This window comes from Lepidochelys kempii, chromosome 12 (assembly GCF_965140265.1).
Source record: "Lepidochelys kempii isolate rLepKem1 chromosome 12, rLepKem1.hap2, whole genome shotgun sequence".
Taxonomy (NCBI): Eukaryota; Metazoa; Chordata; order Testudines; family Cheloniidae; genus Lepidochelys; species Lepidochelys kempii.
In genome coordinates, this window is record NC_133267.1 from 3,529,066 (window position 1) to 3,555,638 (window position 26,573).

Consider the following 26,573-nt stretch of genomic DNA (forward strand, 5'->3'; position numbering starts at 1 on the left):
AGCTACTCTGGCTGCCCCACCCCTCTGATGCTGACATGGCTTCAGGCAGGGTCTTGTAGGCGTTCTGCTGGGGGGCTGGCAGAACAGTCAGGGCCAGCCGGCTGGCAGGCAGAGCGAGTTTCACACGCCGCGTAAGACACTGCTGACTTGGAGGAAGCCAAGCAGGGCAGTAAGGGAAGGGGAAAGCCCTGGTTCCCACGGCACCAACTGCTGATGCTTCCTCCTCCTGCCGCTCAGACTGGCGAGATCACCATGCTGGGAGAGATCACTCACCTGCAGGGCATCATGGAGGACCTGGTGGTGCTGACTGCAGAGCCGCACAAGCTGCCCCCTGCCAGCGAGCAGGTGAGGAGCACAAGGACTGGTTGTGAAGGGGGAGGGAGGGAGTGCAAGAGGGGGATGGGAATGTTCGGGAGGGGGAATATTTCTGGGAGGAGAGACAGCAGCATGTGTCCACTGGCAGCAGAGAGCAGCTGGCCCCTACAGCGCTAACCCAGATGTCCATCGAGGTGTGACGAAGCGGGACTGTTCTTAAAGTTTCCTCTGAATATTGTGGGGGTGCCTCAGTTTCCCCTAGGCAGTTCTTAAGTATCCAGGTTGTGGGATAAGGGTGTATGATCGTTGCAGAGCCCTAGAGGGCAGGTGTGTGCAGGGGTCTGGACACAGAGAATGGCTGATACCGTTTCCTGGCAACTGATGGTCTGAGCCCTTCCCCCCTGCAAGGTGAGAGCTAAAGGGTTGGAGAACAAAGGAATCAGGTGCCCACCTGGCCCAGGAAAGGGACAAAGCCCAGAGCAGGGTGGGGGGCTGGAGAGAGTTTCAGTTTGGGGCTGGCTGGGGGCCTGGAGTGAAGTGCAGACGGGGTTGTCTGGCTCACTGCCCCCCAAAATGGACCCAGCTGAGGGGTCCTGTTCTCTGCACCTACAAGCTCTGTGTTAGACCGTGTTCCTGACATCTAATAAACCTTCTGTTTTACTGGCTGACTGAGAGTCACGTCTGACTGCAGAGTTGGGGTGCAGGACCCTCTGGCTTCCCCAGGATCCCGCCTGGGCGGACTCGCTGTGGGAAGCGCACGGAGGGGCAGAGGATGCTGAATGCTCCGAGGTCAGACCCAGGAAGGTGGAAGTTGTGTGAGCTGTGTCCCCTGGAGACAGTCTGCTCCCAGAAAGGAGACTTCCTCAGAGTCCTGCCTGGCTTCGTAGGGAGCAGTTCCAGAGCATCGCCCAAGGACTCCGTGACACGAGAGTCTTGCTGGAGGGAGGGAGGGAGAGAGGGAGGGGAGAGGAATGGAAGCACTTAGTTATAAATGAGCAGTTTCGTCGATTTGGAGATGCCAAGGCGAGAAGGGACCATTGCAATCACCTAGCCTGACCTCCTGCATGGAAGGGACCAGAGGCCGGCCCCACAACCATTCCCAGAGTGGAGCTTTGAGAGAAACAGCCCATCTGGACCGACAAGTGGCCAGTGATGGAGAATCCACGTGACCCTTGGGAAGTTGTTCCTGTGACTAATTACCCTCCCTATGAGACCTTTAATGCCATATTTCCAGGCTCAGTTTGGATTGTGTCAGCCATTGGATTGTGTGAGTCCTTTTCCTGCTAGACGAAGAGCCCACTATTCCATATTTATTCCCCATGGAGGTACTTACAGACGGTGAGCAAGTCACCCCTTCTCCTGCTCTTTGATAAGCTACATTGCTAACATGGCCTGGCTCCTTCCTCCTGCAGGTGATCAAAGACCTGAAAGGCTCTGACTACAGCTGGTCCTATCAGACTCCTCCATCCTCCCCCAGCAGTTCTGGCTCCCGCAAGTCCAGCATGTGCAGGTAAGTACAGACTGTAGTAGGGGACTTCACAAACATACTCAGGATGGGGGTGAAGGAGTTTCTGCTTTAATACTCACAACCTCATTGTGTAAGTGCTTGAGTGCTCAGCTGATAACGCCAAATACCCGGCCTGAGCTCAGGTCCTCAGGCACAGGGAGAAGAATGCATGATGAAATGTCGCCAAGACCCTGTGTGGATCAGATGCTAATTGATCATTAAAGCATTGCACTGAGGGTTAGCATAGATCAGTATCTGTGGCATGGGGCTTAATCCTCCATCAGATGAACTCCTTTTCACAATCAGTGCTTTTCATGCCCAGACCATGCCTGTGTAACCCCAGAGGAGATGCTTACGTGAGAATCTTAATACTCAGTAATACTTAATATGAAGGGCCCTTGGTGGAGGGAGGATTTGTGGAACACATGGGGTCAAAGAATGGTTACAAAGTTAATTGAACTGTCTGTCTCTTCTCTCCCTCCTGGAGTATGTGATTGGACCTGACTCACTTACACACCTGAAAAGTCCCTAGGCTTGGAGCCTTTATCAGAAGTATAAGGTCAGGCCCCATGTATTCCACCATTCTGTGGGCTAGGAATTTCCCTGGAATTCACCCTTTGCCACCAAATTGGGATCCAGAATCTCAGCTTTCTTAAAAATGAATATGTTTCTAGCCCTGGTGGTTGCAAAGAAAAGCTTGAAAACATTCAAAAGATTGTCAAACAATCTTTAAAAAAAGGGAAGAAGGAGGATCCTGGGAACTACAGGCCAGTGAGCCTCACTTCAGTCCCCGGAAAAATCATGGAGCAGGTCCTCAAAGAATCAATCCTGAAGCACTTACATGAGAGGAAAGTGATCAGGAACAGTCAGCATGGATTCACCAAGGGAAGGTCATGCCTGACTAATCTAATCGCCTTCTATGATGAGATTACTGGTTCTGTGGATGAAGGGAAAGCGGTGGATGTATTGTATCTTGACTTTAGCAAAGCTTTTGACACGGTCTCCCACAGTATTCTTGTCAGCAAGTTAAAGAAGTATGGGCTGGATGAATGCACTATAAGGTGGGTAGAAAGTTGGCTAGATTGTCGGGCTCAACGGGTAGTGATCAATGGCTCCATGTCTAGTTGGCAGCCGGTATCAAGTGGAGTGCCCCAGGGGTCGGTCCTGGGGCCGGTTTTGTTCTATATCTTCATAAATGATCTGGAGGATGGTGTGGATTGCACTCTCAGCAAATTTGCGGATGATACTAAACTGGGAGGAGTGGTAGATACGCTGGAGGGCAGGGATAGGGTACAGAGGGACCTAGACAAATTGGAGGATTGGGCCAAAAGAAATCTGATGAGGTTCAATAAGGATAAGTGCAGGGTCCTGCACTTAGGACGGAAGAACCCAATGCACAGCTACAGACTAGGGACCGAATGGCTCGGCAGCAGTTCTGCAGAAAAGGACCTAGGGGTGACAGTGGACAAGAAGCTGGATATGAGTCAGCAGTGTGCCCTTGTTGCCAAGAAGGCCAATGGCATTTTGGGATGTATAAGTAGGGGCATAGCGAGCAGATCGAGGGATGTGATTGTCCCCCTCTATTCGACATTGGTGAGGCCTCATCTGGAGTACTGTGTCCAGTTTTGGGCCCCACACTACAAGAAGGATATGGATAAATTGGAGAGAGTCCAGCGAAGGGCAACAAAAATGATTAGGGGTCTGGAACACATGACTTATGAGGAGAGGCTGAGGGAACTGGGCTTGTTTAGTCTGCAGAAGAGAAAAATGAGGGGGGATTTGATAGCTGCTTTCAACTACCTGAGAGGTAGTTCCAGAGAGGATGGTTCTAGACTATTCTCAGTGGTGGAAGAGGACAGAACAAGGAGTAATGGTCTCAAGTTGCAGTGGGGGAAGTTTAGGTTGGATATTAGGAAAAACTTTTTCACTAGGAGGGTGGTGAAACACTGGAATGCGTTGCCTAGGGAGGTGGTAGAATCTCCTTCCTTAGAAGTTTTTAAGGTCAGGCTTGACAAAGCCCTGGCTGGGATGATTTAATTGGGGATGGGTCCTGCTTCTGAGCAAGGGGTTGGACTAGATGACCTCCTGAGGTCCCTTCCAACCCTGATATTCTATGATTCTATGATTCTATGACCTGAGAGTCACCCATTCAGAGATGTTTGCTGACAGGCTGAAGTGATAGGTCTGCCAGGTATGAACCAGCCCCATCGTCTGGCCCTGGAACCTAAAGATGGGCACCTGTGCCACGGGGAAAATGAAAATATGGGTGCAGCCTACGATAAATAGAACTGAATTCCCAATCAGCCTGCCTAGGGCTCCTGGACACCCAATGTCTTACTCGTCTTAATACTGAACACAGTGAAAACCTGCATTTTAAAAATGTGTCTGAAACGGCTTCAGGATTTCCCCTGTGGCACTGCAGAATGTAGAGGAGCGAGTGTGTGAGGGGCCTGCCAGCGGTGATCCCTGATCCTGCAGCTTTTGGGGCCAGTGCTGGTCAATACTCAAGTCTTTAGAATCACGTACTGGAATGGAGCCAGGCTGGGTACATCACAGATGCACCAGCTGTCCCAGGCACCATCACACACTAAAGGAGTGCTCAACGGTTGCTGAAGAGGAGATGAAGTCTCCTGGGGCCATAGCACCCCAGCCAGTTTGCACAGATACTTTGCGTGTGCTTTAAGAGCATCTTCGGCCATGGGTGTGTCCCTCTTCCTCAGTTTCTCCATCTGTAAACATGGGGGTAACAATACCGACCCACTTTTTCATTCATAGATTCTAAGGCCAGAAGTGACCCTTGTGCTCACCTGGTCGGGCCTCCTTTAGAGCACAGTGCACAGGACTTCCCCAAAATAATTCCTAGGGCAGATCTAGGCTCCCCCAGGAAGGTGCTGGGATCTAGGGAAGAACAGCTCCCCGACTATTGTGGGTGCACGTCTGAACTGAACCTCTGGCCTTCCATAGCACCTCCCCTGCTGGCTCTTCCCCTTTGCCCTGGAATGTGCTTCGGGGTGGACAGGGCTAGAGAGGGGTCAGTGGGACAGGTGGGACCCACAGAATGAGTGTGTGCTGGAGGGTGCATGCTGCATGGGGGCAGAAACTGAGCCTGCCCCAGAGACAGAAATGCAGGAGTGCGCCCTCCTTTCCGTCCCTCCCCCTCCCTCCCACCCCCCTGGTCTGTAACTCTAGTCCTGTCGTGTATAAATCTGTGTGGCGGACCTTTGTCTGAAACTGTCTTTTCCTTCCTTTGCCCTCCTCGTAACCCCTCTCACCCTGATAACATGCATCTCTCTCCTGATTGCCACCCCTCCTCCCTCTTCCCACTCCCCTCTCATCCCTCCTCCCCGCCGTCCCCGCAGCAGTGTTAACAGTACAAAGGGTGGTACCGCTTGGTCCAGCGGGTCCCAAACATACTCACCAGGTTCCACCTATCGCTACCGCAGCCTGGCGCAGCCGGTTAATGCCAACACCCGCCTGTCCAGCGTCTCCTCCCACGACTCTGGCTTCATCTCCCAGGATGCCACGTACTCCAAGCCGCCTTCTCCGATGCCATCTGACATCACCAGTCAGGTAAGGGGGCCATGGGGCGATCGCTGAGCTGACGTGAGTGAATGCCCTCTGGATTCTACACACCCCTTTAAAAAGAAAGGGAAAGGCGCCACCACAGTGATCCACATCAGATCACACGTGCTCATGCCTCCTGAGCGAAGCAGCGGGGTGTAGTGGGTAGAGCGCAGGGACCCAGAGATTCCTGGCTTCTAATCCTGCCTCTGCCACTGATTTGCCTGAGGTTCCCCATCTGTCAGAGAGGGGCAACATTCACCGACCGCCTTGTGGGGCACAGCGAGGGTTAATGCAGATGAGGTGGGGACATGGCTTTAATTCACATTGACCCGGTTCCCACAGCATGGCAGTGAATCCATATGGGATAACTGGGCAGATTTCTGCACGGTCTCTTCACCGCGGCGCCTCTCTTGTCAGCTGGCCCAACAAGCCATTTTGAAGCCCCAGCAGTAAGATTTAGGGGGGAAACCACTGCCACACAATCTCAGGGGCCTTGGGAGGGGAAATAGACAGAATCGAACTTGCATTATGATCAGAAAACGTGGCCCCTTCTTATTCCCTGCATGCCCCAGGCTGACCTGCTTACCTTAGTGACAGACCCGAGCCATTGGTATTGGACCTGCAGAGCCAGCCCAGCTCTGAGAGAGCGGCTGGGTTTCTGCACCATCCCCAGAACATCCCCCAGCCATGGGCAGATTGTACTGCTGGGGACACCGCCGAGCTGTGTCCCAGCCCAGGGTGACTCGGCAGGGCAGGGCAATAGGCCACTTGGTATGATTTTAAACTGTCGTAGGTGCCCAGGGCTGTGTGGACGCCCTTGTTTTGGTTGGAACCAGGCTTATCTCTAGTTAGCAGAAGTCACCGAGAAACAAGTTTAAGTCTAACCTAAATAAACGGCCATTAAACCAGAGTGAGAGTGTACACACGGGTTTGCACTGGTTTAACTACCCCAGTGCAAATTTGGGCGTATGCAAGAAACGTCTTTTGACTGTTAAGATGAGCACTTTCTGTCTGCATCAGGGAGAGACGGGAAGCCTGGAGCCCTGGAATGGCATTTTCTGGAGAGTATCCACACTTCACCGTGACATGCACTGAAATATTCAGAGTGACCCATGCCACAGGCATCCTGCCTTTAGCATGGAACTGCAAAGGACTCGCAAAAGCCAGCAGCAGGGAGGGATGAGATGGCTTAGGCAACTGCCCTGCTGTGCCTTCAGGCTCCAGGCTCTCAGCATGGAATTCCAGAGGTGCACGGTATTCAGATACAGCATAGCTCCTGTTCTCTTCCCCACCCATCATCGGCTTCACACGGGGCTGCTGGCATCAGGAGCAGCCCCTGGGAAGCTGGGCTTGCCCTCCCCTCATTTTATTCGCCAGTAGTTACCCTCCCTCTAATTTTTCAAGTCTGACGTGTGAAAGCCAGAAGCCCTCGGTCTGTAGCACCGACCAGTTGGCCCTAGCGCTTGGATTGCTTGGGCATGGTAGGTGTGGAAAGGACTGCTAAGGGCAGTGCACGTTGTCAGCAGCACGAGGCCCGCATTGCAGAGCTGTCCCTGCACCCCGTTTAGGGCAGCCAGGATTGGCGTTGTGATGAGTTTCCACATGTGGCGGTGGCTGGCCCCTTGGTTAGCTCGCTCTCTGGCTGCCCTGGCTGTGGCAGGGACATGGCTCCCGCAGGATGATCGGGACAGTGTGGGCAAAGGGCAAAGCGTCCGCCGGCTGCATGCACGACTCAGACGGCTGCTCACACCCCTGGCTCTGGTTCTAACCCTAACCCAGCTTGGTGCGGCTGAGTACATAACTGGGGAGGTAACGTGCAATGTGGATGCGCTAAGCCAATCTCACTAACACTGTGCAGCTTTCCTGCTGGTGTGGCTGGGGGTTGGACGCCGGCTGAGTGAACAAGACAGGGTAATGTCCAGGAGCAGGGTCCGCCCCGGGTTACTGTTGGGATAGGGGACCTGGCCTTCATCCTTTCCAGGAGTCTGCTCTCAGCCAAGGCATGGCCATTGCGCCAGGCGGTGCCGTGGCTGGGGTGTGGCGTACTCAGCTGACCCTTGGGAATCCTAGGCCAGCCCAGAGGGAAGGCAGCTGAAGCTGGGGAGAGGGGCTGAATGGAGGGGTAGTGCACAGCACCCCACGCTCTATTTCTGTCCCCTGGGAGATGGGGCTGGGGGCCAGCCAGAGCAGGGGGTACTCGGCGGGGGCGGGGGGTCTGGAGTGGCAGCAGGGCTGCTCTGTCCCTCCTTCCCATGAGAAGGCAGCAGGAGCGGCTCTTCGGAGAGAGACCGCGGCCCCTGCACCGTGCACACCCTTCAGCCAATGCTGTGACTGTGTCATCATGCCCAGGTCTGGGGGTGACGCAGCGACAGGGTACGGGGTGGTGCGTATGGTGTGTTGTCTGTGTGTGTCAGGGATGGGGAGTGTGTGTGTGAGTGTGCTGGGGGAATGCATGCAGCGTGTGCAAGGCATGTGTGTATCCGGTGTGGTATTCGATGGGTCAATGGGGGGGTTGTGTTATATGTTTGTGTGGGGATGGCATGGGTGTGTCTGGATGGTACATGGAGGGTGTCCCTGTCTGAGAAGTGTGTATGGAGTGCAGTTGGGTACGTGTGCGGGAGTGTATTTATGGTGTTTATATCTCTGTGTGTTGGGTGTGTGCCGTGGTGGGTGGGGGTTCATAAGCAGTGAGCACGTACATGTGTGCCTCCACAGGGAGTGTGTGTGCGTGCGTGTGTACACGGGGAAGGAAAGCGTGTAGGGATACGTCCGTACAGGGAAGGAGGGCGTGTGTACGTCCGTACAGGGAAGGAGGGTGTGTAGGGATACGTCCGTACAGGGAAAAAGGGTGTGCGTGTGTGTAGATATGTACAGGGAAGGAGGATTACTGTGTTGTGTGTTGTGACGGAGTCAGACCAGACGGATATAAGAGAGTGGTCCTATTGGGATCCAGGAAGTGGGCGGGCGGAGCTCGTCCACTACGAAAGGAGCCCCCCCCAGCCTAAGGGGGAGATCCACAGGGCCTGGAGAGCCAACTAATTACGGGGGACAACTAATGAAAAAACAGGGACGGGAGTGCGGTCAAAGGGTCAAACGAAGGGAACCGGACGGGGACACCGAGCAGAGAACCCCGGACAGCGCCCACCGCTCCTCAAAGGCGTCAAGGGAGTCGGTGGACGCCGCCCAGAGGAACTCCGCTCGGAGACGTGAACGGACAGAGGATCGGAAATAGGCCCCGCAGTCGCAGGAGACTCCATCGGCCAACCTCCTCACCCTGGTTTTAAGGCAGATATATCAGCCTCAGGGTGAGCAGGTCCCTGCTCCCTGGATAGCCAAACAAAGGCGACTCCAGGCCAATCAAGACACCTGACACCAATTAACCAATTAAGCTCATTAGGCTAATGGGGACAGGTGGAACCAAACGAGGTCTCACTCAGACTGCTTAAAAGCTCTCCTTTCCAGTTCCCTAGAGAGAGCCCAGGTGAAAGGAGCTGGAGGAGGAAGGATTGCTGTATCCTGAGGAAGGGATGAAGCTTGGAAGAGGGGACCACGGGGGAAGTGGCCCAGGGAATCAAAGCAGTGTTTAGTGGTGGAGGGAAACCCACCAACAGCTGCTATCCTTAAGGGCCCTGGGCTGGAACCCAGAGTAGAGGGTGGGCCCGGGTTCCCCCCTCTCCCCGCCCCCATACTCTACAGAGATCCCCTTGAGAGGGGACACAGGACTCGGTCCCTTCAGGAGGGCGAACTGTGTCTACGGAGCAACACAGACTATGGGGTGTTTCCCCGTCCCATCTTCCATACTGGCCTGTGATGAGAGTAACCCAAGAGGCTGTGACTCTGGCCGCTACGCTGTGAAAGGAAGGTCACATTGGGGCCTTAGTGAGTTTGAGGCCCCTGGATGTGCCAGGAAGCACGGGGCCCACAATTATAGGCTTGGAACTTTGTCACAGTATGTATGTGTAGTCAGGGAGTGCGTGTGTGTGTACACAGGGAAGGAGGGTGTTTGTGTGTATATGTATGTACAGGGAAGGAGGATATGTGTGTGCGTGTACACAGGGAAGGAACGTACGTATGTGTGTACGTACGTACGTGCAGGGAAGGAGGGGGCGTGTGTGCAGGGAAGGAGGGGGCGTGTGTGCAGGGAAGGAGGGGGCGTGTGCGCGTGTACACAGGGAAGGAACGTGTGTATGTGTGTACGTACGTACGTGCAGGGAAGGAGGGGGCGTGTGCGTGTGTGCAGGGAAGGAGGGGGCGTGTGCGTGTGTGCAGGGAAGGAGGGGGCGTGTGTGCAGGGAAGGAGGGGGCGTGTGCATGCCTGTAGGCTGTCTGTCTGCACCTAACATTCACTGGGGCACTCCAGCTGCGTCTGCACTGCTGGCTGTGGGGCTGGCCCAGACGCTCCCGGGCTTGGGGGGCGCGTTTCTCTCCTCTCCTGCTGCATGCCTTTGGCTTTGTAACCAGGTTTCTTGTCTTCCTTCTCTGTGTGTTCGTTTGACGCTCCCGCTGACGGACTCTGGGCATGGCAGAAGTCCTCCAGTTCCGCATCCTCCGAGGCCTCGGAAACCTGCCAGTCAGTTAGTGAATGCAGCTCCCCCACCTCGGTTAGTTCTAGCTCTACCGCAGGGGCGTGCTCAGGCGGTGAAAAGGTGAAGCCTTCATCAGCAACGTCCCCCTCTCTGTCCATCTCTCTCGCTTCATTGGGGTTACGTTTCCCATGCAGATACCCCAGGGGCAGCACAGTGCATGGCACCTGGGGGCCTCTTGGGAGACGCACCCCTCCCATCCCATTAATCTCCCCCTCCTCCCCCTCCATCTCCACTCCTGGGCTGCCCTGGCTCTCGACTGGCTTTGTGCTTTGTCACGGGCTCTGAAGCCCTGGTGTGCGTCTGGCTTCCCTTCCCCCTGCCTGCCACGCTGCTCGGCTCCCTGGCTGCGGGGGGACATGGCACAGAAGTGAGTGCAGGGTTTTCTTCACCACCGGTTTCTTGCTGTGTTTCAGCTGAAACCTATGAATGTAGCTCATGTGGCCAGGACTGAAGGAAGCTCCCGAAGAAGCCTGAGCCTGGTGTGTATTTCCCAGCGTGTCTGTGGGCAAGGCCCTGTCAGAGGTCTGGAGATGGGAGACGTTGGGTCACGTCTCTCCTCCCCGCAGGGGGCTAGGGCAGGGCCCTCCCCTCGGCTGCAGTAGACTCTCCGGTGCTTTGCGTAGGGAGGGGTGGCACTTTGCCCCTGGGCTGGAACTGGGCTGTGCTATGCTGCCCGCACTGAGCCCAGCTGGGGTGAGGCTGGCAGGCCAGGTGGTGGAGAAGCGGGACAGGTCCTTGCCGTGCCGGGGCAGCCCAGCACTATGTGACCTGCAGCCTAGAAGCTAGCCGGTGGGTCTAAAGCAAAGCAGGCTGCATGCAGCCATATTTCCAATGCTGCTGGGGCTATGCGGCTTCTGCGCTGGTGAGCCAGTAAGGGATGAGCAGAGCCACGGTAGGTGTTGATTATTGGCTTGACACACCGTGTCTGTCTCTCCCGCTTCCTGAGCGACCCCAGCGCTTGCTGAGCAGCCTGGAGCTCCAGGCCGACAAACCCGCTGCTTGGCCCGCTGGCCTGGGGGCTTCACCCTCTGTGCTCCTTGGCTGCGACAGCAGAGTTGGCCACCCCACGGCTTCCCGTATGACAGGAAGCAGGGCTGCATTCGCCTTGGGTTGCCTCCCAGCCCTTACCCTGGGATCTCCAGCCCAGGCCCTGTCATTCGGCTGCTCAGCACCCCTGATGCCTGGGGGTCAGGCCATCCTCTCTGCACATCTTCTTCCTCCGAGGGAAGCAGAGACGGGGGGGGGGGGGCACCTGAGACTGCCCCGAAATGGGCCCAGCCTTGGCTTGAGTGTGATCCCAAGACGAGCGGAGTTGCGGGAGAGCCAGGCATTTTCCTGACTGCCAGGAGGCTGAATCGGAGGCTCTGTGGCGCCAAGGAAGGGGCACATAGAATGGGGGCTAGCACAAGGGACTGAGCGGACATGTGGGTCAGATGGGACACAGGAAAGGAATAGGGGGTGAAGAATGCGAAAGATGGATAGAAATGTGCCCGGGAGGGAGATAGATGGGGCGGGGGGGAAGAAAACCAGGGAGGGGGATGGGTGGGGATAGGTGAGGAGGGAGATGGGCAAGGATGGGTAGGGAAGGAATGGGTGGAGTTGGTATCTTGTCCAGATGATGGTGTGATTGTGGCTGGAGGTTATTACTAGGCATTGGGCTGAATGGTCCAGGCTAGACCCCCCTCGGGACTCCCTGTACACACGCATGCCCACGTGTGCACACCTACATACACAGACGCGTGCACGCACATGGCCTTCGTACTCTACACGTGGCCACGGACAGAGGCTTTGGTTCACAAAGAAGCGAGAGCCTGGCATACCAGCCCATCCATCCAGGGTGGTGGCACGATGGTTCACACAGCCGCTGCCTCTGCTAATTTGCAGCCAGTCATTTCTGTGTTACCACCAGGACCCTTCCCTCCCTCCCACCCCCGCACTCTCCCCTCTGTTTCTTTCCATGCTCACTAATCCTTTGCTACGTTCCTGTCCCCCTGAGGCCAAGCCCCCTGTCTTACCAGGTCTGCCTTGCCTTTTGCAGGATTGGTCCAAAGCCAGTCCTTACGACCAGCCGGTGGTCACCACCCTGCAGCGGAGGAAGAACCGTGTGGAGCATCTGCGGGAGGCCGAGATGGGCTCCGCCGGCATGGGGTACCCAGGAATTAACCTGGAGGACGTGCCCAGGCCCAGGATGTCCCCAGCTACCATCGCCGCCAAGGTACAGCTGTTAAGGAGCGAGGGGAGGGCAACGTGGGACCATGGAGACTGTTTGCAGCACTAAATGCTGGGTTCGAGCTCTGCTCCTGCGCAGTTCACTTCGTGGTTCCCTGGGAGTGCCTGGATGTCCCGATCCTGCCCTCCCGCCCTGGGGCTTGTTTGCTGCCCTCCCCCTCGCTGGGATGGCCGTGTGCTTACAAACCCATCTGTGTGCACAGACCTGCTGGCTGGGAATCGGTCCTGCCCCGTGCTGCTGATGACCCCAGCCCGACTTGCAATATTCATGTCAGTCGCTCCTGACTCCCAGTCATGCCCAGAGACCAGGGTGAGAGGAGTAAACTCCTCTGACTGGAAGCTAAGGCAGATTGTGATGGGTCCCTCTGGTTCTCCAACAGCATGGTGAGGAGGTGTCCCCTGCTGCCAGCGACCTGGCCATGGTGCTCACCCGTGGCCTGAGCCTCGAACACCAGAAGAGCAGCCGGGACTCCTTGCAGTACTCCAGTGGCTACAGCACCCAGACCACTACACCGTCCTGCTCAGAAGACACCATCCCGTCTCAAGGTAGCCTCCATGCAGCCGGGCTGGCAAGGGGGCTGGGTTTTCCAGGCCTTGGAGCGACGTGCTCAGCCAGGGCTGATGCCCAGGACTCACTGAGATCCACTGCTCGCATGGCAGTCCTGCTGCAGGGATCTCAGGATGGAGCCACTGGATTCCTTCTGCCGAAGGGATCAAATGGGGCAGGATAAATCAGGAGCTGCTGTGGAGCTGCAGGATGGGGCCGAGCTGGGGGCTGGGAGGGAACCGGGAGTTCCCATCATGCCACAGGGAATTCTCTACATCCAGTTTTGCAAACAGTATTTTAGATTCATAGAACTGTGGGGCTGGAAGGGACCTCGAGAGTGCGTCCGTGCGTCCCCCCTGCATGGAGGCAGGACTGGGCACCCTGAGACCAGCCCGCAAAGGGGTTTGTCTCCTTGCTCTTAAAACCTCCAGAGGTGGGGTTTCCTTGGTGACCTTGGTACTGAATAAATAAAAAACGGTTCCTTGTCACAACCTGGAGGAGACAATGACGTCCGCTTTTTCAACCTCTGTTGCAAAATGTGGCTTTCCATTTGTCCACCAGCGTGTGTTTGCATGATGGTTTGTGGTGCGGTGGGTGGGCTTTGGTCACGTTTGCACCCATGACTGTGGGGTGGAGTGTGGTGGCTATGTTGTAAGTGGTGTGTGTGTGTGTTTTGTATGAGTTTTGTGTTGCGTGTAATGTGATGGTGTGTGATGTTTTGATTGTGTGGTGTGTAGTCTGGTTGTTATGTTTGTGTTGTGTTATAGTATGTTGTGGTCGTGTGATGTGTATTTTGGATCATGCTGATTCTAGGTGCTAGCGTTTTGGCTGTGTGGTGTGGTTGAGTTTCTGGTGGTCGTTGTGTGTGGAATGGTTTTGTTGCTGGTGGTTCTATGTATGTAATGCGTTTGTGGTTGTCTTGCTGGTTCATGTTTTGTGGTTGTGTTGTGCATGCTGTGGCTGATAGTTGTGTAGCTGGAGGTTGTGGTTTGTGTCATGCTGACACTGGTGATTGTGGTGCATGTATTATGGCTCTGGTTGTGTTGCGGCTGGTGTGGTTGTGGCATATGTATGGCATGCTGATACTATGTATTGATTGTGTTATGTTCCTGGTGGTTGGGGGGGGGGTCGTCATGCTGATGCTGTGTTGATTGTGTTGCACATGTGGTTGTGTTGTTGCTGGCAGTGTCGTTGTGGTGTGTGGGTGCCATGCTGATATGTGGTGTTGATTGTGTTGCATGTGTTGGTTGTGGTGATTGGGCCTGTGTCGCACTGACACTGCATGTTGATGGTGATTGTATTGCCTGTGTTGCGCTGACGCTGCGTGTTTATGACACAGTTGCATTTGGTGGTGTCGCGCTGACGCTGCATGTTTTTGGTGATTGCATTGTATGTGTTGTGCTTGTGTATTGCGCTGACGCTGTGTGTTGGGGATAGCGTTGGTTGTGGTGGTAGTGTTGGCGATTGTGTTGCACGCGGTGGCTGCGGTGGTGGGGTGTCTGTCACGCTGACGCTGTGTGGTGGTTGCGGTGGTGGTGTGTGTGTCGCGCTGATGCTGTGTGGTGGTTGCGGTGGTCGTGGTGCGGGTGTCACGCTGACGCTGTGTGGTGTTGGCGACTGCGTTGCGCGCGGTGGTCGTGGTGGTGTGTGTGTGTCGCACTGACGCTGTGTGGTGGTTGCGGTGGTGGAGCGGGTGTCATGCTGACGCTGTGTGGTGTTGGCGACTGCGTTGCACGCGGTGGTTGCGGTGGTGGTGTGGGTGTCGCGCTGATGCTGTGTGGTGTTGTGGGTGTTGCACTGACGCTGTGTGGTGGTTGCGGTGGTGGTGTGGGTGTCGCCCTGACGCTGTGTGGTGGTTGCGGTGGTGGTGTGGGTGTCGCCCTGACGCTGTGTGGTGGTTGCGGTGGTGGTGCGGGTGTCGCGCTGACGCTGTGTGGTGGTTGCGGTGGTGGAGCGGGTGTCATGCTGACGCTGTGTGGTGTTGGCGACTGCGTTGCACGCGGTAGTTGCGGTGGTGGTGTGGGTGTCGCGCTGACGCTGTGTGGTGGTTGCGGTGGTGGTGTGGGTGTCGCGCTGATGCTGTGTGGTGGTTGCGGTGGTGGTGCGGGTGTCGCGCTGACGCTGTGTGGTGTTGGCGACTGCGTTGCGCGCGGTGGTTGCGGTGGTGGTGTGTGTGTCGCGCTGACGCTGTGTGGTCTTGGCGATTGCGTTGCGCGTGGTGGTGCGGGTGTCGCGCTGACGCTGTGTGGTGGTTGCGGTGGTGGTGCGGGTGTCGCGCTGACGCTGTGTGGTGTTAGCGATTGCGTTGCGCGCGGTAGTTGCGGTGGTGGTGTGGGTGTCGCGCTGACGCTGTGTGGTGGTTGCGGTGGTGGTGCGGGTGTCACGCTGACGCTGTGTGGTGGTTGCGGTGGTGGTGCGGGTGTCACGCTGACGCTGTGTGGTGGTTGCAGTGGTGGTGCGGGTGTCACGCTGACGCTGTGTGGTGTTGGCGATTGCGTTGCGCGTGGTGGTTGCGGTGGTGGTGTGGGTGTTGCACTGACGCTGTGTGGTGGTTGCGGTGGTGGTGGTGTGGGTGTCGCGCTGACGCTGTGTGGTGTTGGCGACTGCGTTGCACGCGGTAGTTGCGGTGGTGGTGCGGGTGTCGCGCTGACGCTGTGTGGTGGTTGCGGTGGTGGTGCGGGTGTCACGCTGACGCTGTGTGGTGGTTGCGGTGGTGGTGCGGGTGTCGCGCTGATGCTGTGTGGTGGTTGCGGTGGTGGTGTGGGTGTCGCGCTGACGCTGTGTGGTGGTTGCGGTGGTGGTGCGGGTGTCGCGCTGATGCTGTGTGGTGGTTGCGGTGGTGGTGTGGGTGTCGCGCTGACGCTGTGTGGTGGTTGCGGTGGTGGTGGTGTGGGTGTCGCGCTGATGCTGTGTGGTGTTGGCGACTGCGTTGGTTGCGGTGGTGGTGCGGGTGTCGTGCTGACGCTGTGTGGTGTTGGCGACTGCGTTGCGCGCGGTGGTTGCGGTGGTGGTGCGGGTGTCGCGCTGACGCTGTGTGGTGGTTGCGGTGGTGGTGCGGGTGTCACGCTGACGCTGTGTGGTGTTGGCGACTGCGTTGCGCGCGGTGGTTGCGGTGGTGGTGCAGGTGTCGCGCTGACGCTGTGTGGTGGTTGCGGTGGTGGTGGTGTGGGTGTCGCGCTGATGCTGTGTGGTGTTGGCGACTGCGTTGGTTGCGGTGGTGGTGCGGGTGTCGCGCTGACGCTGTGTGGTGGTTGCGGTGGTGGTGGTGCGGGTGTCGCGCTGACGCTGTGTGGTGGTTGCGGTGGTGGTGTGGGTGTCGCCCTGACGCTGTGTGGTGGTTGCGGTGGTGGTGCGGGTGTCGCGCTGACGCTGTGTGGTGTTGGCGACTGCGTTGCACGCGGTAGTTGCGGTGGTGGTGTGGGTGTCGCGCTGACGCTGTGTGGTGGTTGCGGTGGTGGTGTGGGTGTTGCACTGACGCTGTGTGGTGTTGGCGACTGCGTTGCGCGCGGTGGTTGCGGTGGTGGTGTGTGTGTCGCGCTGACGCTGTGTGGTCTTGGCGATTGCGTTGCGCGTGGTGGTGCGGGTGTCGCGCTGACGCTGTGTGGTGGTTGCGGTGGTGGTGCGGGTGTCGCGCTGACGCTGTGTGGTGTTAGCGATTGCGTTGCGCGCGGTAGTTGCGGTGGTGGTGTGGGTGTCGCGCTGACGCTGTGTGGTGGTTGCGGTGGTGGTGTGGGTGTCGCGCTGACGCTGTGTGGTGGTTGCGGTGGTGGTGCGGGTGTCGCGCTGACGCTGTGTGGTGGTTGCGGTGGTGGTGCGGGTGTCACGCTGACGCTGTGTGGTGTTGGCGATTGCGTTGCGCGCGGTAGTTGCGGTGGTGGTGCGGGTGTCGCGCTGACGCTGTGTGGTGGTTGCGGTGGTGGTGTGGGTGTTGCACTGACGCTGTGTGGTGGTTGCGGTGGTGGTGGTGTGGGTGTCGCGCTGACGCTGTGTGGTGTTGGCGACTGCGTTGCACGCGGTAGTTGCGGTGGTGGTGCGGGTGTCGCGCTGACGCTGTGTGGTGGTTGCGGTGGTGGTGCGGGTGTCGCGCTGACGCTGTGTGGTGGTTGCGGTGGTGGTGCGGGTGTCGCGCTGACGCTGTGTGGTGGTTGCGGTGGTGGTGGTGCGGGTGTCACGCTGACGCTGTGTGGTGGTTGCGGTGGTGGTGCGGGTGTCGCGCTGATGCTGTGTGGTGGTTGCGGTGGTGGTGTGGGTGTCGCGCTGACGCTGTGTGGTGGTTGCGGTGGTGGTGGTGTGGGTGTCGTGCTGACGCTGTGTGGTGTTGGCGACTGCGTTGCGCGCGGTGGTTGCGGTGGTGGTGCGGGTGTCGCGCTGACGCTGTGTGGTGTTGGTGACTGCGTTGCGCGCGGTGGTTGCGGTGGTGGTGCGGGTGTCGCGCTGACGCTGTGTGGTGGTTGCGGTGGTGGTGCGGGTGTCACGCTGACGCTGTGTGGTGTTGGCGACTGCGTTGCGCGCGGTGGTTGCGGTGGTGGTGCAGGTGTCGCGCTGACGCTGTGTGGTGGTTGCGGTGGTGGTGCGGGTGTCGCGCTGATGCTGTGTGGTGTTGGCGACTGCGTTGTGCGCGGTGGTTGCGGTGGTGGTGCGGGTGTCACGCTGACGCTGTGTGGTGTTGGCGACTGCGTTGCGCACGGTGGTTGCGGTGGTGGTGCGGGTGTCACGCTGACGCTGTGTGGTGTTGGTGACTGCGTTGCGCGCGGTGGTTGCGGTGGTGGTGCGGGTGTCGCGCTGACGCTGTGTGGTGGTTGCGGTGGTGGTGGTGTCGCGCTGACGCTGTGTGGTGTTGGCGACTGCGTTGCGCGCGGTGGTTGCGGTGGTGGTGCAGGTGTTGCGCTGACGCTGTGTGGTGGTAGCGGTGGTGGTGGTGCGGGTGTCGCGCTGACGCTGTGTGGTGGTTGCGGTGGTGGTGGTGCGGGTGTCGCGCTGACGCTGTGTGGTGGTAGCGGTGGTGGTGGTGCGGGTGTCGCGCTGACGCTGTGTGGTGGTCGCGGTGGTGGTGGTGCGGGTGTCGCGCTGACGCTGTGTGGTGGTTGCGGTGGCGGTGGTGCGGGTGTGGTGTTGGCGACTGCGTTGCGCGCGGTGGTTGCGGTGGTGGTGCGGGTGTCGCGCTGACGCTGTGTGGTGGTTGCGGTGGTGGTGGTGCGGGTGTCGCGCTGACGCTGTGTGGTGGTTGCGGTGGTGGCGGTGCGGGTGTCGCGCTGACGCTGTGTGGTGGTTGCGGTGGTGGTGGTGCGGGTGTGGTGTTGGCGACTGCGTTGCGCGCGGTGGTTGCGGTGGTGGTGCGGGTGTCGCGCTGACGCTGTGTGGTGGTTGCGGCGGTGGTGGTGGTGCGGGTGTCGCGCTGACGCTGTGTGGTGGTTGCGGTGGTGGTGGTGCGGGTGTCGCGCTGACGCTGTGTGGTGGTCGCGGTGGTGGTGGTGCGGGTGTCGCGCTGACGCTGTGTGGTGGTTGCGGTGGTGGCGGTGCGGGTGTCGCGCTGACGCTGTGTGGTGGTTGCGGTGGTGGTGGTGCGGGTGTGGTGTTGGCGACTGCGTTGCGCGCGGTGGTTGCGGTGGTGGTGGTGGTGCGGGTGTCGCGCTGACGCTGTGTGGTGGTTGCGGCGGTGGTGGTGGTGCGGGTGTCGCGCTGACGCTGTGTGGTGGTCGCGGTGGTGGTGGTGCGGGTGTCGCGCTGACGCTGTGTGGTGGTCGCGGTGGTGGTGGTGCGGGTGTCGCGCTGACGCTGTGTGGTGGTCGCGGTGGTGGTGGTGCGGGTGTCGCGCTGACGCTGTGTGGTGGTCGCGGTGGTGGTGGTGCGGGTGTCGCGCTGACGCTGTGTGGTGGTTGCGGTGGTGGTGGTGCGGGTGTGGTGTTGGCGACTGCGTTGCGCGCGGTGGTCGCGGTGGCTGACGCTGTGTGTTGCCCCCAGGCTCGGATTACGACTGCTACTCGGTGAACGGAGACGTGGAGTGCGACAGCCAGAGCGAGTTTGACAAATCCTCCACCATCCCGCGCAACAGCAACATCGCCCAGAACTACCGCCGCATGATCCAGACCAAGCGCCCCGCCTCCACTGCTGGGCTGCCCACCGGGACCCCCCTGCCGGCTAGTGCCCCCCCTGGCGTGGCCACTATCCGCCGCACGCCCTCCACCAAGCCCTCAGTGCGCCGCACCCTCTCCAACGCCGGGCCCATCCCCATCCGGCCCCCTATCGTCCCGGTGAAGACCCCCACGGTTCCAGACTCCCCTGGCTACACAGGGCCCACCCGGGTGGGCAGTGAAGAGTGTGTATTTTACGCCGACGACGCCTCGCCAAACACCCTGGACTTCGCCAAAGCCTCGCCCAAGAGGCTCAGCCTCCCCAACACAGCCTGGGGTAGCAACGCCATGGAGATCTCGGTGTACCCGGGCGCAGGGCAGCACCTCTCTGCGGAGGAAGAGGAGGACCAGCAGCTGGCCGCCAACCGGCACAGCCTGGTGGAGAAGATTGGCGAGCTGGTGGCCAGTGCCCGGGCCCTGGGTGAGGGCCAATTCCCCTTCCCCACCGCTCTCTCTGTCCCTGGCCCTGGAGTGGAGATGCCCACTCTGCCCCCAGCTGCCTCCAGCGACCCCCCTGCGGAAGACATGCTGGTAGCCATCCGGCGCGGGGTTCGCCTGCGCAGGACCATCACCAACGACAGATCCGCCCCACGGATATTGTGATGACACTCCCCCCACCCACCGCATCCCATGGGAAGAGAGCAAACACAGGGTCCGGACTGAGCACAGAAGAGAAATCAATCCAATAAAGAATCACTGAGGCAAAGCCACTTTATGGAGCTAGAGACGAGTTTAGATTTAAATGGAAATTTAAAAGTCTTCGCTAACAAACTTGCAAGGCGCCACCTAGGAGGCACTGAACTGGTTTTGGAGCCTATTTTATATTTCATTTCTCACGCCCTTCTGCTCCTCCTAGTTCCCCCTCCCCTCCCCACGCCTTGCTCCTGGCTGTTAAAGACTCCTTGCTGCCAGCAGGAGGCAGCGCTACAAGAGGGGGCCACCCCCACTGTGTGTTGCGGGGGGTGGAGGGGGAGCACAAACCTGGACTCAAATAAGCAGCTACATAATAAGTATAAAGAACACACACAGACAGACAGACACACACACACAACGCCCAGGACTGCTGGCTGCTGTAACCCCACAAGCCACCTCCCTCCTCTTCCTCTGGATGTCACTGCCTCCCCAATATGCCTTTGCTGGCGGAGCAGCTGCCCCTACATGTGTGCCCCCTGGGAGTGGATTTGGGGGCTAGCACTTCATAGTCTCCGGTTGAAAACTTGGCACTGTACCAAAAGCCAGGCTCTCTTCCCCTCCTGAGTAGCTGAGATGTGGAAGGACTTCCCCGGCTCTGCCCAGACCTCAGGCCAGGGGTCTTGGGTACATGTGTTTCTCAGGAGGTTAGACTGCTTGTGTGGGTCTCTAGCCATGTAGTGACAAGGCAGGGGTAGGGGTGCCCATCTACAGCTCTGCTAGCAACCAGCAGCATTGGTAGTTTAAAGGAACCGGCCTGCTCAAGAGTTACCTTTTCCCGCATCCAGCTTCACAGCCCGCATTTGCCCTGGGGCTGGTTACCGAAGTCCAGGGTAAAGGGGTTGCCAGACAGCTAGGAATCCAGCAGGCTTCTGCGAGGTGAGCCTCGGAGTGTGCAGGGGGATCTGGGGCTGTTTGTGCAGCACAGTCCCTAGCTGGGTGTTTGCATGAGTGTGTGTGAAGCTGGGGGGTTGCATGTGTGCCTGGCTGTGGATGGATGCAGGGTTTTGCAGCACGGCGGGGGGTGCATCTGCCCACACTTACTCCTGCTCTCCCCTAACAGTCGTAGCCGCCAGATCAGCACGAACACGGAACGCTGACCTGGAACGGGACAGCCAGCACCGGGCCCCGGTGGATTTGTCATGGTGAAGTGCCCTTGAGCTGGGAGGCCCATCCCTGGCATTAAGCTACACAGGGCTGTGCCGCGGGGACTCAGTGCCCTGTGCCTTCCCTTTCCCAGTAAGATGCCATCCCATGAGGAATGGGAATCTCAGGTCTTGCTCAGTGGCCATTCTCCCCCTGCCCCTCCAGACTCACAGCCAGTCTCGCCTACTCCACACCCGGTCCCATTGAAAAGAATGGGGACTCCCCACACAGGAAGGTGTTACTCAGTGGGAGTAAAGGTGGCAGAGTCAGACCTGCCTCTTTTACAAAACATCCGTTAGCCTCAGTGGCCGCGGCCTGCGAAAGCACCGACTGGATACGCGGTGGGCAGAGCTGGCAGGCCAGAGCCCATAGGCCCTGCTGGAGTTCTCTCAGTGAGGACATGGTTCTCATTGGGGCACAGGGGGACCCTAGATCACAGCTCCTTGTCACTGAGCTCTGATGGTAAATTTAACGCTGCTTAGCCCAAGGCCTCCGGGGGCTAATGATCATGAGCATCCCAATAATCATGGCCTCGTGGCATCTCCCAGCACCAGGTTACTGGGCACCTGCTTTCCCACGACTGCCAACCTGATGAGGTGCTGCGTCCTTCCTCAGAAGTCAATGGTGAAACCATAGACTGGGGCACAATCACTGTCCCCGCATTAACTGGATTTCGAGTTAGAGGCAGTAGAGCCACCGAAGGGTTAATTTTGGAGGCAGGAGGGTGGGGACAGATTTCGGGATGACCGTCTGTGTTCTGTTCATAACCTGGTCTGATGGACACACCTCCCTCATTGCTTATAAGCTGGGCTTTGCCATGGTGGTTGGATAAATACAGTGAGAGAACAGGAACGGGGATCTGCTGCAGGCCCGTGCGCTCCCGTAAAGACCTTGCAGCAGCTGTGCCAAAGGAAGGGCTCGCTGATTCAGCATGATCTGGATCGCTTGGTAAACTGGGTGCAAGCAAACAATACTCATTTTAATAAGGGTAAATGTCCAAGTACACATCTGGTAACAAAGAACATAGGCCATGCTTGCAGCCTGGGGGACTCTCTCCTGGCACGCAGGGACTGAAAGAGATTTGGAGGTGTGGGTGGATAATCAGTGAACGTGAGTTCCCAGTGCAACTCTGTGGCCAAAAGAGCTAATGCTATCCTGGGGTGCATCAATGGGAATGATGAGTAGAAGCAGAGAGGTTCTTTTGTCTCTGTATTTGGCACTGGTGCGACCACTGCTGGAATCCTGTGTCCAGGTCTGGTGCTCACCATTCCAGAAGGATGTGGGTAAATTGGAGAAGGGTCAGAGAAGAGCCACGAGACTGATTAAAGGCTTAGAAACCCTGCCTTGGAGTGACAGACTCAAGGAGCTCAGTCTATTTAGCTAACAAAGAAAAGGTTAAGGGGTGACTTGTAGATTCTTATAGATTGTGATCGTGGGGAGCAACCATTGAATAATGGGTGCTTCCGTCTAGCCGATGAAGGTCTAACACAAGCCAGTGGCTGACAGTTGAAGCTAGACCCATTCAGACTGGAAAGGAGGTGTACATGTTTCATGGGTAGAGTAATTAGCCATTGGAGTGATTTAGCAAGGGTCGAGGTGGATTCTCCATCAGTGACAATGTTAAAATCAGGACTGGCTGTTTCTTAAAAAGCTCTGCTCTAGGGATTACTGTGGGGAAGTCCTATGGCTGGTACCATGCTGGGGGGGGTCAGACCAGGTGATCCCAGTGGGCCCTTCTGGTCTTGGAATCTGCATCTATGCCTGGCCTCCTCCATGCCATGCATGTTGAGCTGGTACAGTGTGAGGGTGCTCAAGCTGTCTGCCTCTTGCCCTTCCCTGCTTCCACCCCCACCCCAAACCTACAACATCTGTACTGGCTGACAGAAGGTGACGTTGGGAAGGAGGAGGGATTTGTGATGAGTGAGTGCGTGACTGGAGGGGAGGAAGCTAGGGGCAGGGTGTCCTGGCTGAACGGCAGTGGCTATGTGGTCTTTAGGGTTTGGGTTTGGAAAGGGGAGAGCTGGTCTTTCCCTGCATCTGATTGGATAGGAATGAATAGTAATCAGCTTGCTAGAGAAATGATGAGTTATGATTGGTTGAGAGCTGATCTAATCCACCCCCCCTCCCTTCCTCACCCCTTTACCTTAAGAAGCCAGAAGCACTGGCCTTACACCCAGGATCCCTCCAAAGGACCAATAGCTCAGAGGTGCCATCGTCACCAGGTGGCCGACAGCAGTGCGGTGGGGACAGAGAACCACCATTTGGTTATTACAGGAGAAGGGAGCCACACGAGGGCTACCCTTGGCCTGCTGTATTTTGCACTGAACAGTAGCTGAGCAGAAGGGATCCTGCAGCAATGGGAGCCATGTCAAAGACCCTGGATAAGCAGACTGAGCTACTATGGATAGAATGGCCCAGTGATTGGGGATCTCCATTGATTTTGGTGAGTTGCACCGGAGATGAGCAGGGCCCGTTGATTTTGGTGGAGTCACACTGTAGTTGACTCCCATGGTTTTGATCTTACTGTTCATCTCTCCTGTAGCCTGCCAGGCTTTCAACAGCATGCTGGGGGTTGGCTCTCCTGTTCCTTGAGAAACATTTCAGCCAAGCAGAGCAGCCCTGTGCCTCTCTGAAGTAGATGTGTGATGGGCGGGGCTGGAGAGGGGGGATTGCATTAAGAATAAAGGCCAAGCTAGTAGCATGTACAATCCACCTCTGATGTGAAAAGCAAAGGTCTCTGAACTGCAGCCAAGGAGCTCCCCTGGGCTCCGAAGGTCTTAGTCTTTTTGAAAATGGTTATTTTAAGGATCTGTAAAAGGCCTTTAAGAAAGCACAACCTCTTCTTCCTCCCTCCCTGGCCTTTTCTTTCGCCTTCTCTCTCCCACTCCTCATGCAAAGCACAGCAGATCACCACGATGTACATAGCTCCAAAGGGGAGTTCCCAGCCCGCCCCACCAGCCCAGGGGTGTGTGGGTGTGGGTGTGTATGTGTGTGTCGCATCTCAACCCAGTTACTCTTACACTGTGTAATAAAGATTAGTTATAACCTCTCTCCGTCCCGTCTCTCCTGCCCCTCTTATTGTGACCAGAGCTGATGATGACGCGTGACAACTGTTTGTTTTTTGGTTTTATTTTTCATTTTGTACAGAGAAAAAAATTTCCTTTTAAAAAAATGTCTTTCGACTGAAGTAACTTTTCTGGTGCTGTTGTTAACTTGTTCCTTTTTTTAATTTATTTCCCCCCCACACCCCTGCTACCCTTTCCTCACCCTCTCTTTTTCTTTTGTTTTTTGGATAATTATCCTGTTCCCCACCCCATCCTTGATTTAAATAGTCACTGCTACAAGTAACGAATGCACTGTGAAGATTCCAGTATTAATAAAAGTTGTACTGTAATTAATACTTGGGACTCACGTTTGTTCTTGTGTCTCACCTGTTCTTTCACCTGTCCCACTTCCTTGCTCCACAACTCCTGACTGAGCTTGTAGAAGGAAGGTAATATGGATGGGGGATGAGGTGGACGAGGCTTTCTTCCGGCAACTCACGGAAGTTACTAGATCGCAGGCCCTGGTTCTCATGGGAGACTTCAATCACCCTGATATCTGCTGGGAGAGCAATACAGCGGTGCACAGACAATCCAGGAAGTTTTTGGAAAATGAAGGGGACAATTTCCTGGTGCAAGTGCTGGAGGAACCAACTAGGGGCAGAGCTCTTCTTGACCTGCTGCTCACAAACCGGGAAGAATTAATAGGGGAAGCTAAAGTGGATGGGAACCTGGGAGGCAGTGACCATGTGATGGTTGAGTTCAGGATCCTGACACAGGGAAGAAAGGAGAGCAGCAGAATACGGACCCTGGACTTCAGAAAAGCAGACTTTGACTCCCTCAGGGAACTGATGGGCAGGATCCCCTGGGAGAATAACATGAGGGGGAAAGGAGTCCAGGAGAGCTGGCTGTATTTTAAAGAATCGTTATTGAGGTTACAGGGACAAACCATCCCGATGTGTAGCAAGAATAGTAAATATGGCAGGCGACCAGCTTGGCTTAACAGTGAAATCCTTGCTGATCTTAAATACAAAAAAGAAGCTTACAAGAAGTGGAAGATTGGACAAATGACCAGGGAAGAGTATAAAAATATTGCTTGGGGATGCAGGAGTGAAATAAGGATGGCCAAATAACACCTGGAATTGCAGCTAGCAAGAGATTTTAAGAGTTACAAGAAGGGTTTCTTCAGGTATGTTAGAACGAGAACAAAGTCAAGGAAAATGTGGGCCCCTTACTGAATGAGGGAGGCAACCTAGTGACAGAGGACGTGGAAAAAGCTAATGTACTCAATGCTTTTTTTGCCTCTGTCTTCACTAATGAGGTCAGCTCCCAGACTACTGCACTGGGCAGCACAGCATGGGGAGGAGGTGACCAGCCCTCTGTGGAGAAAGAAGTGGTTCGGGACTATTTAGAAAAGCTGGACGAGCACAAGTCCATGGGGCCAGATGTGCTGCATCCGAGGGTGCTAAAGGAGTTGGCTGATGTGATTGCAGAGCCATAGGCCATTATTTTTGAAAACTCATGGCGGTCAGGGGAAGTCCCGGACGACTGGAAAAAGGCTAATATAGTGCCCATCTTTAAAAAAAGGGAAGAAGGAGGATCCTGGGGACTACAGGCCGGTCAGCCTCACCTCAGTCCCTGGAAAAATCATGGAGCCGGTCCTCAAGGAATCAATTCTGAAGCACTTCGAGGAGAGGAAAGTGATCACTTAGAGGATCAGGAACAGTCAGCATGGATTCACAAAGGGCAAGTCATGCCTGACTAATCTAATTGCCTTCTATGACGAGATAACTGGCTCTGTGGATGAGGGGAAAGCGGTGGACATGTTGTTCCTTGACTTTAGCAAAGCTTTTGACACCGTCTCCCACAGTATTCTTGCCAGCAAGTTAAAGAAGTATGGGCTGGATGAATGGACTATAAGGTGGCTAGAAAGCTGGCTAGATCATCAGGCTCAACAGGTAGTGATCAATGGCTCAGTGTCTAGTTGGCAGCCGGTATCAAGTGGAGTGCCCCAAGGGTTGGTCCTCGGGCTGGTTTTGTTCAATATCTTCATAAATGATCTGGAGAATGGTGTGGATTGCACCCTCAGCAAGTTTGCAGATGACACTAAACTGGGAGGAGAGGTAGATACACTGGAGGGTAGGGATAGGATACAGAGGGGCCTAGACAAACTAGAGGACTGAGCCAAAAGAAATCTGATGAGGTTCAACAAGGACAAGTGCAGAGTCCTGCACTTAGGACGGAAGAACCCCATGCACCGCTACAGACTAGGGACCGAATGGCTCGGCAGCAGTTCTGCAGAAAAGGACCTGGGGGTTACAGTGGACGAGAAGCTGGATATGAGTCAACAGTGTGCCCTTGTTGCCAAGAAGGCCAATGGCATTTTGGGATGTATAAGTAGGGGCATTGCCAGCAGATCGAGGGATGTGATCGTTTCCCTCTATTCGACATTGGTGAGGCCTCATCTGGAGTACTGTGTCCAGTTTTGGGCCCCACACTACAAGAAGGATGTGGAAAAATTGGAAAGAGTCCAGCAAAGGGCAACAGAAATGATTAGGGGGCTGGAGCACATGATTTACGAGGAGAGGCTGAGGGAACTGGGATTATTTAGTCTGCAGAAGAGAAGAATGAGGGGGGATTTGATAGCTGCTTTCAACTACCTGAAGGGGGGGTTCCAAAGAGGATGGATCTAGACTGTTCTCAGTGGTAGCTGATGACAGAACAAGGAGTAATGGTCTCAAGTTTCAGTGGGGGAGATTTAGGTTGGCTATTAGGAAAAACTTTTTTCACTAGGAGGTTGGTGAAACACTGGAATGC

General features: G+C 56.5%; 1 protein-coding gene across 8 annotated transcripts in view; it reads left to right on the forward strand.

The window, feature by feature from the left end:
• MTSS2 (MTSS I-BAR domain containing 2) overlaps positions 1 to 24,115 on the forward strand; it is a 91,684-nt gene extending 67,569 nt beyond the window's left edge. Inside the window, exons 8-15 of one of the 8 annotated variants that reach the window (XM_073307169.1) lie at positions 238 to 345; positions 1,728 to 1,825; positions 5,182 to 5,392; positions 9,913 to 9,987; positions 10,386 to 10,451; positions 12,011 to 12,187; positions 12,582 to 12,747; positions 18,710 to 24,115. In XM_073307169.1, the coding sequence (XP_073163270.1) occupies positions 238 to 345; positions 1,728 to 1,825; positions 5,182 to 5,392; positions 9,913 to 9,987; positions 10,386 to 10,451; positions 12,011 to 12,187; positions 12,582 to 12,747; positions 18,710 to 19,482 (1,674 nt within the window). In that variant the 3' untranslated portion in view covers positions 19,483 to 24,115. Of the gene's footprint in view, positions 1 to 237; positions 346 to 1,727; positions 1,826 to 5,181; positions 5,393 to 9,912; positions 10,033 to 10,385; positions 10,452 to 12,010; positions 12,188 to 12,581; positions 12,748 to 18,709 lie in introns of all 8 variants that reach the window. The other 7 variants (XM_073307170.1, XM_073307175.1, XM_073307171.1 and 4 more) reach the window with 7 other exon arrangements.
• Positions 24,116 to 26,573: the final 2,458 nt, after the last annotated feature.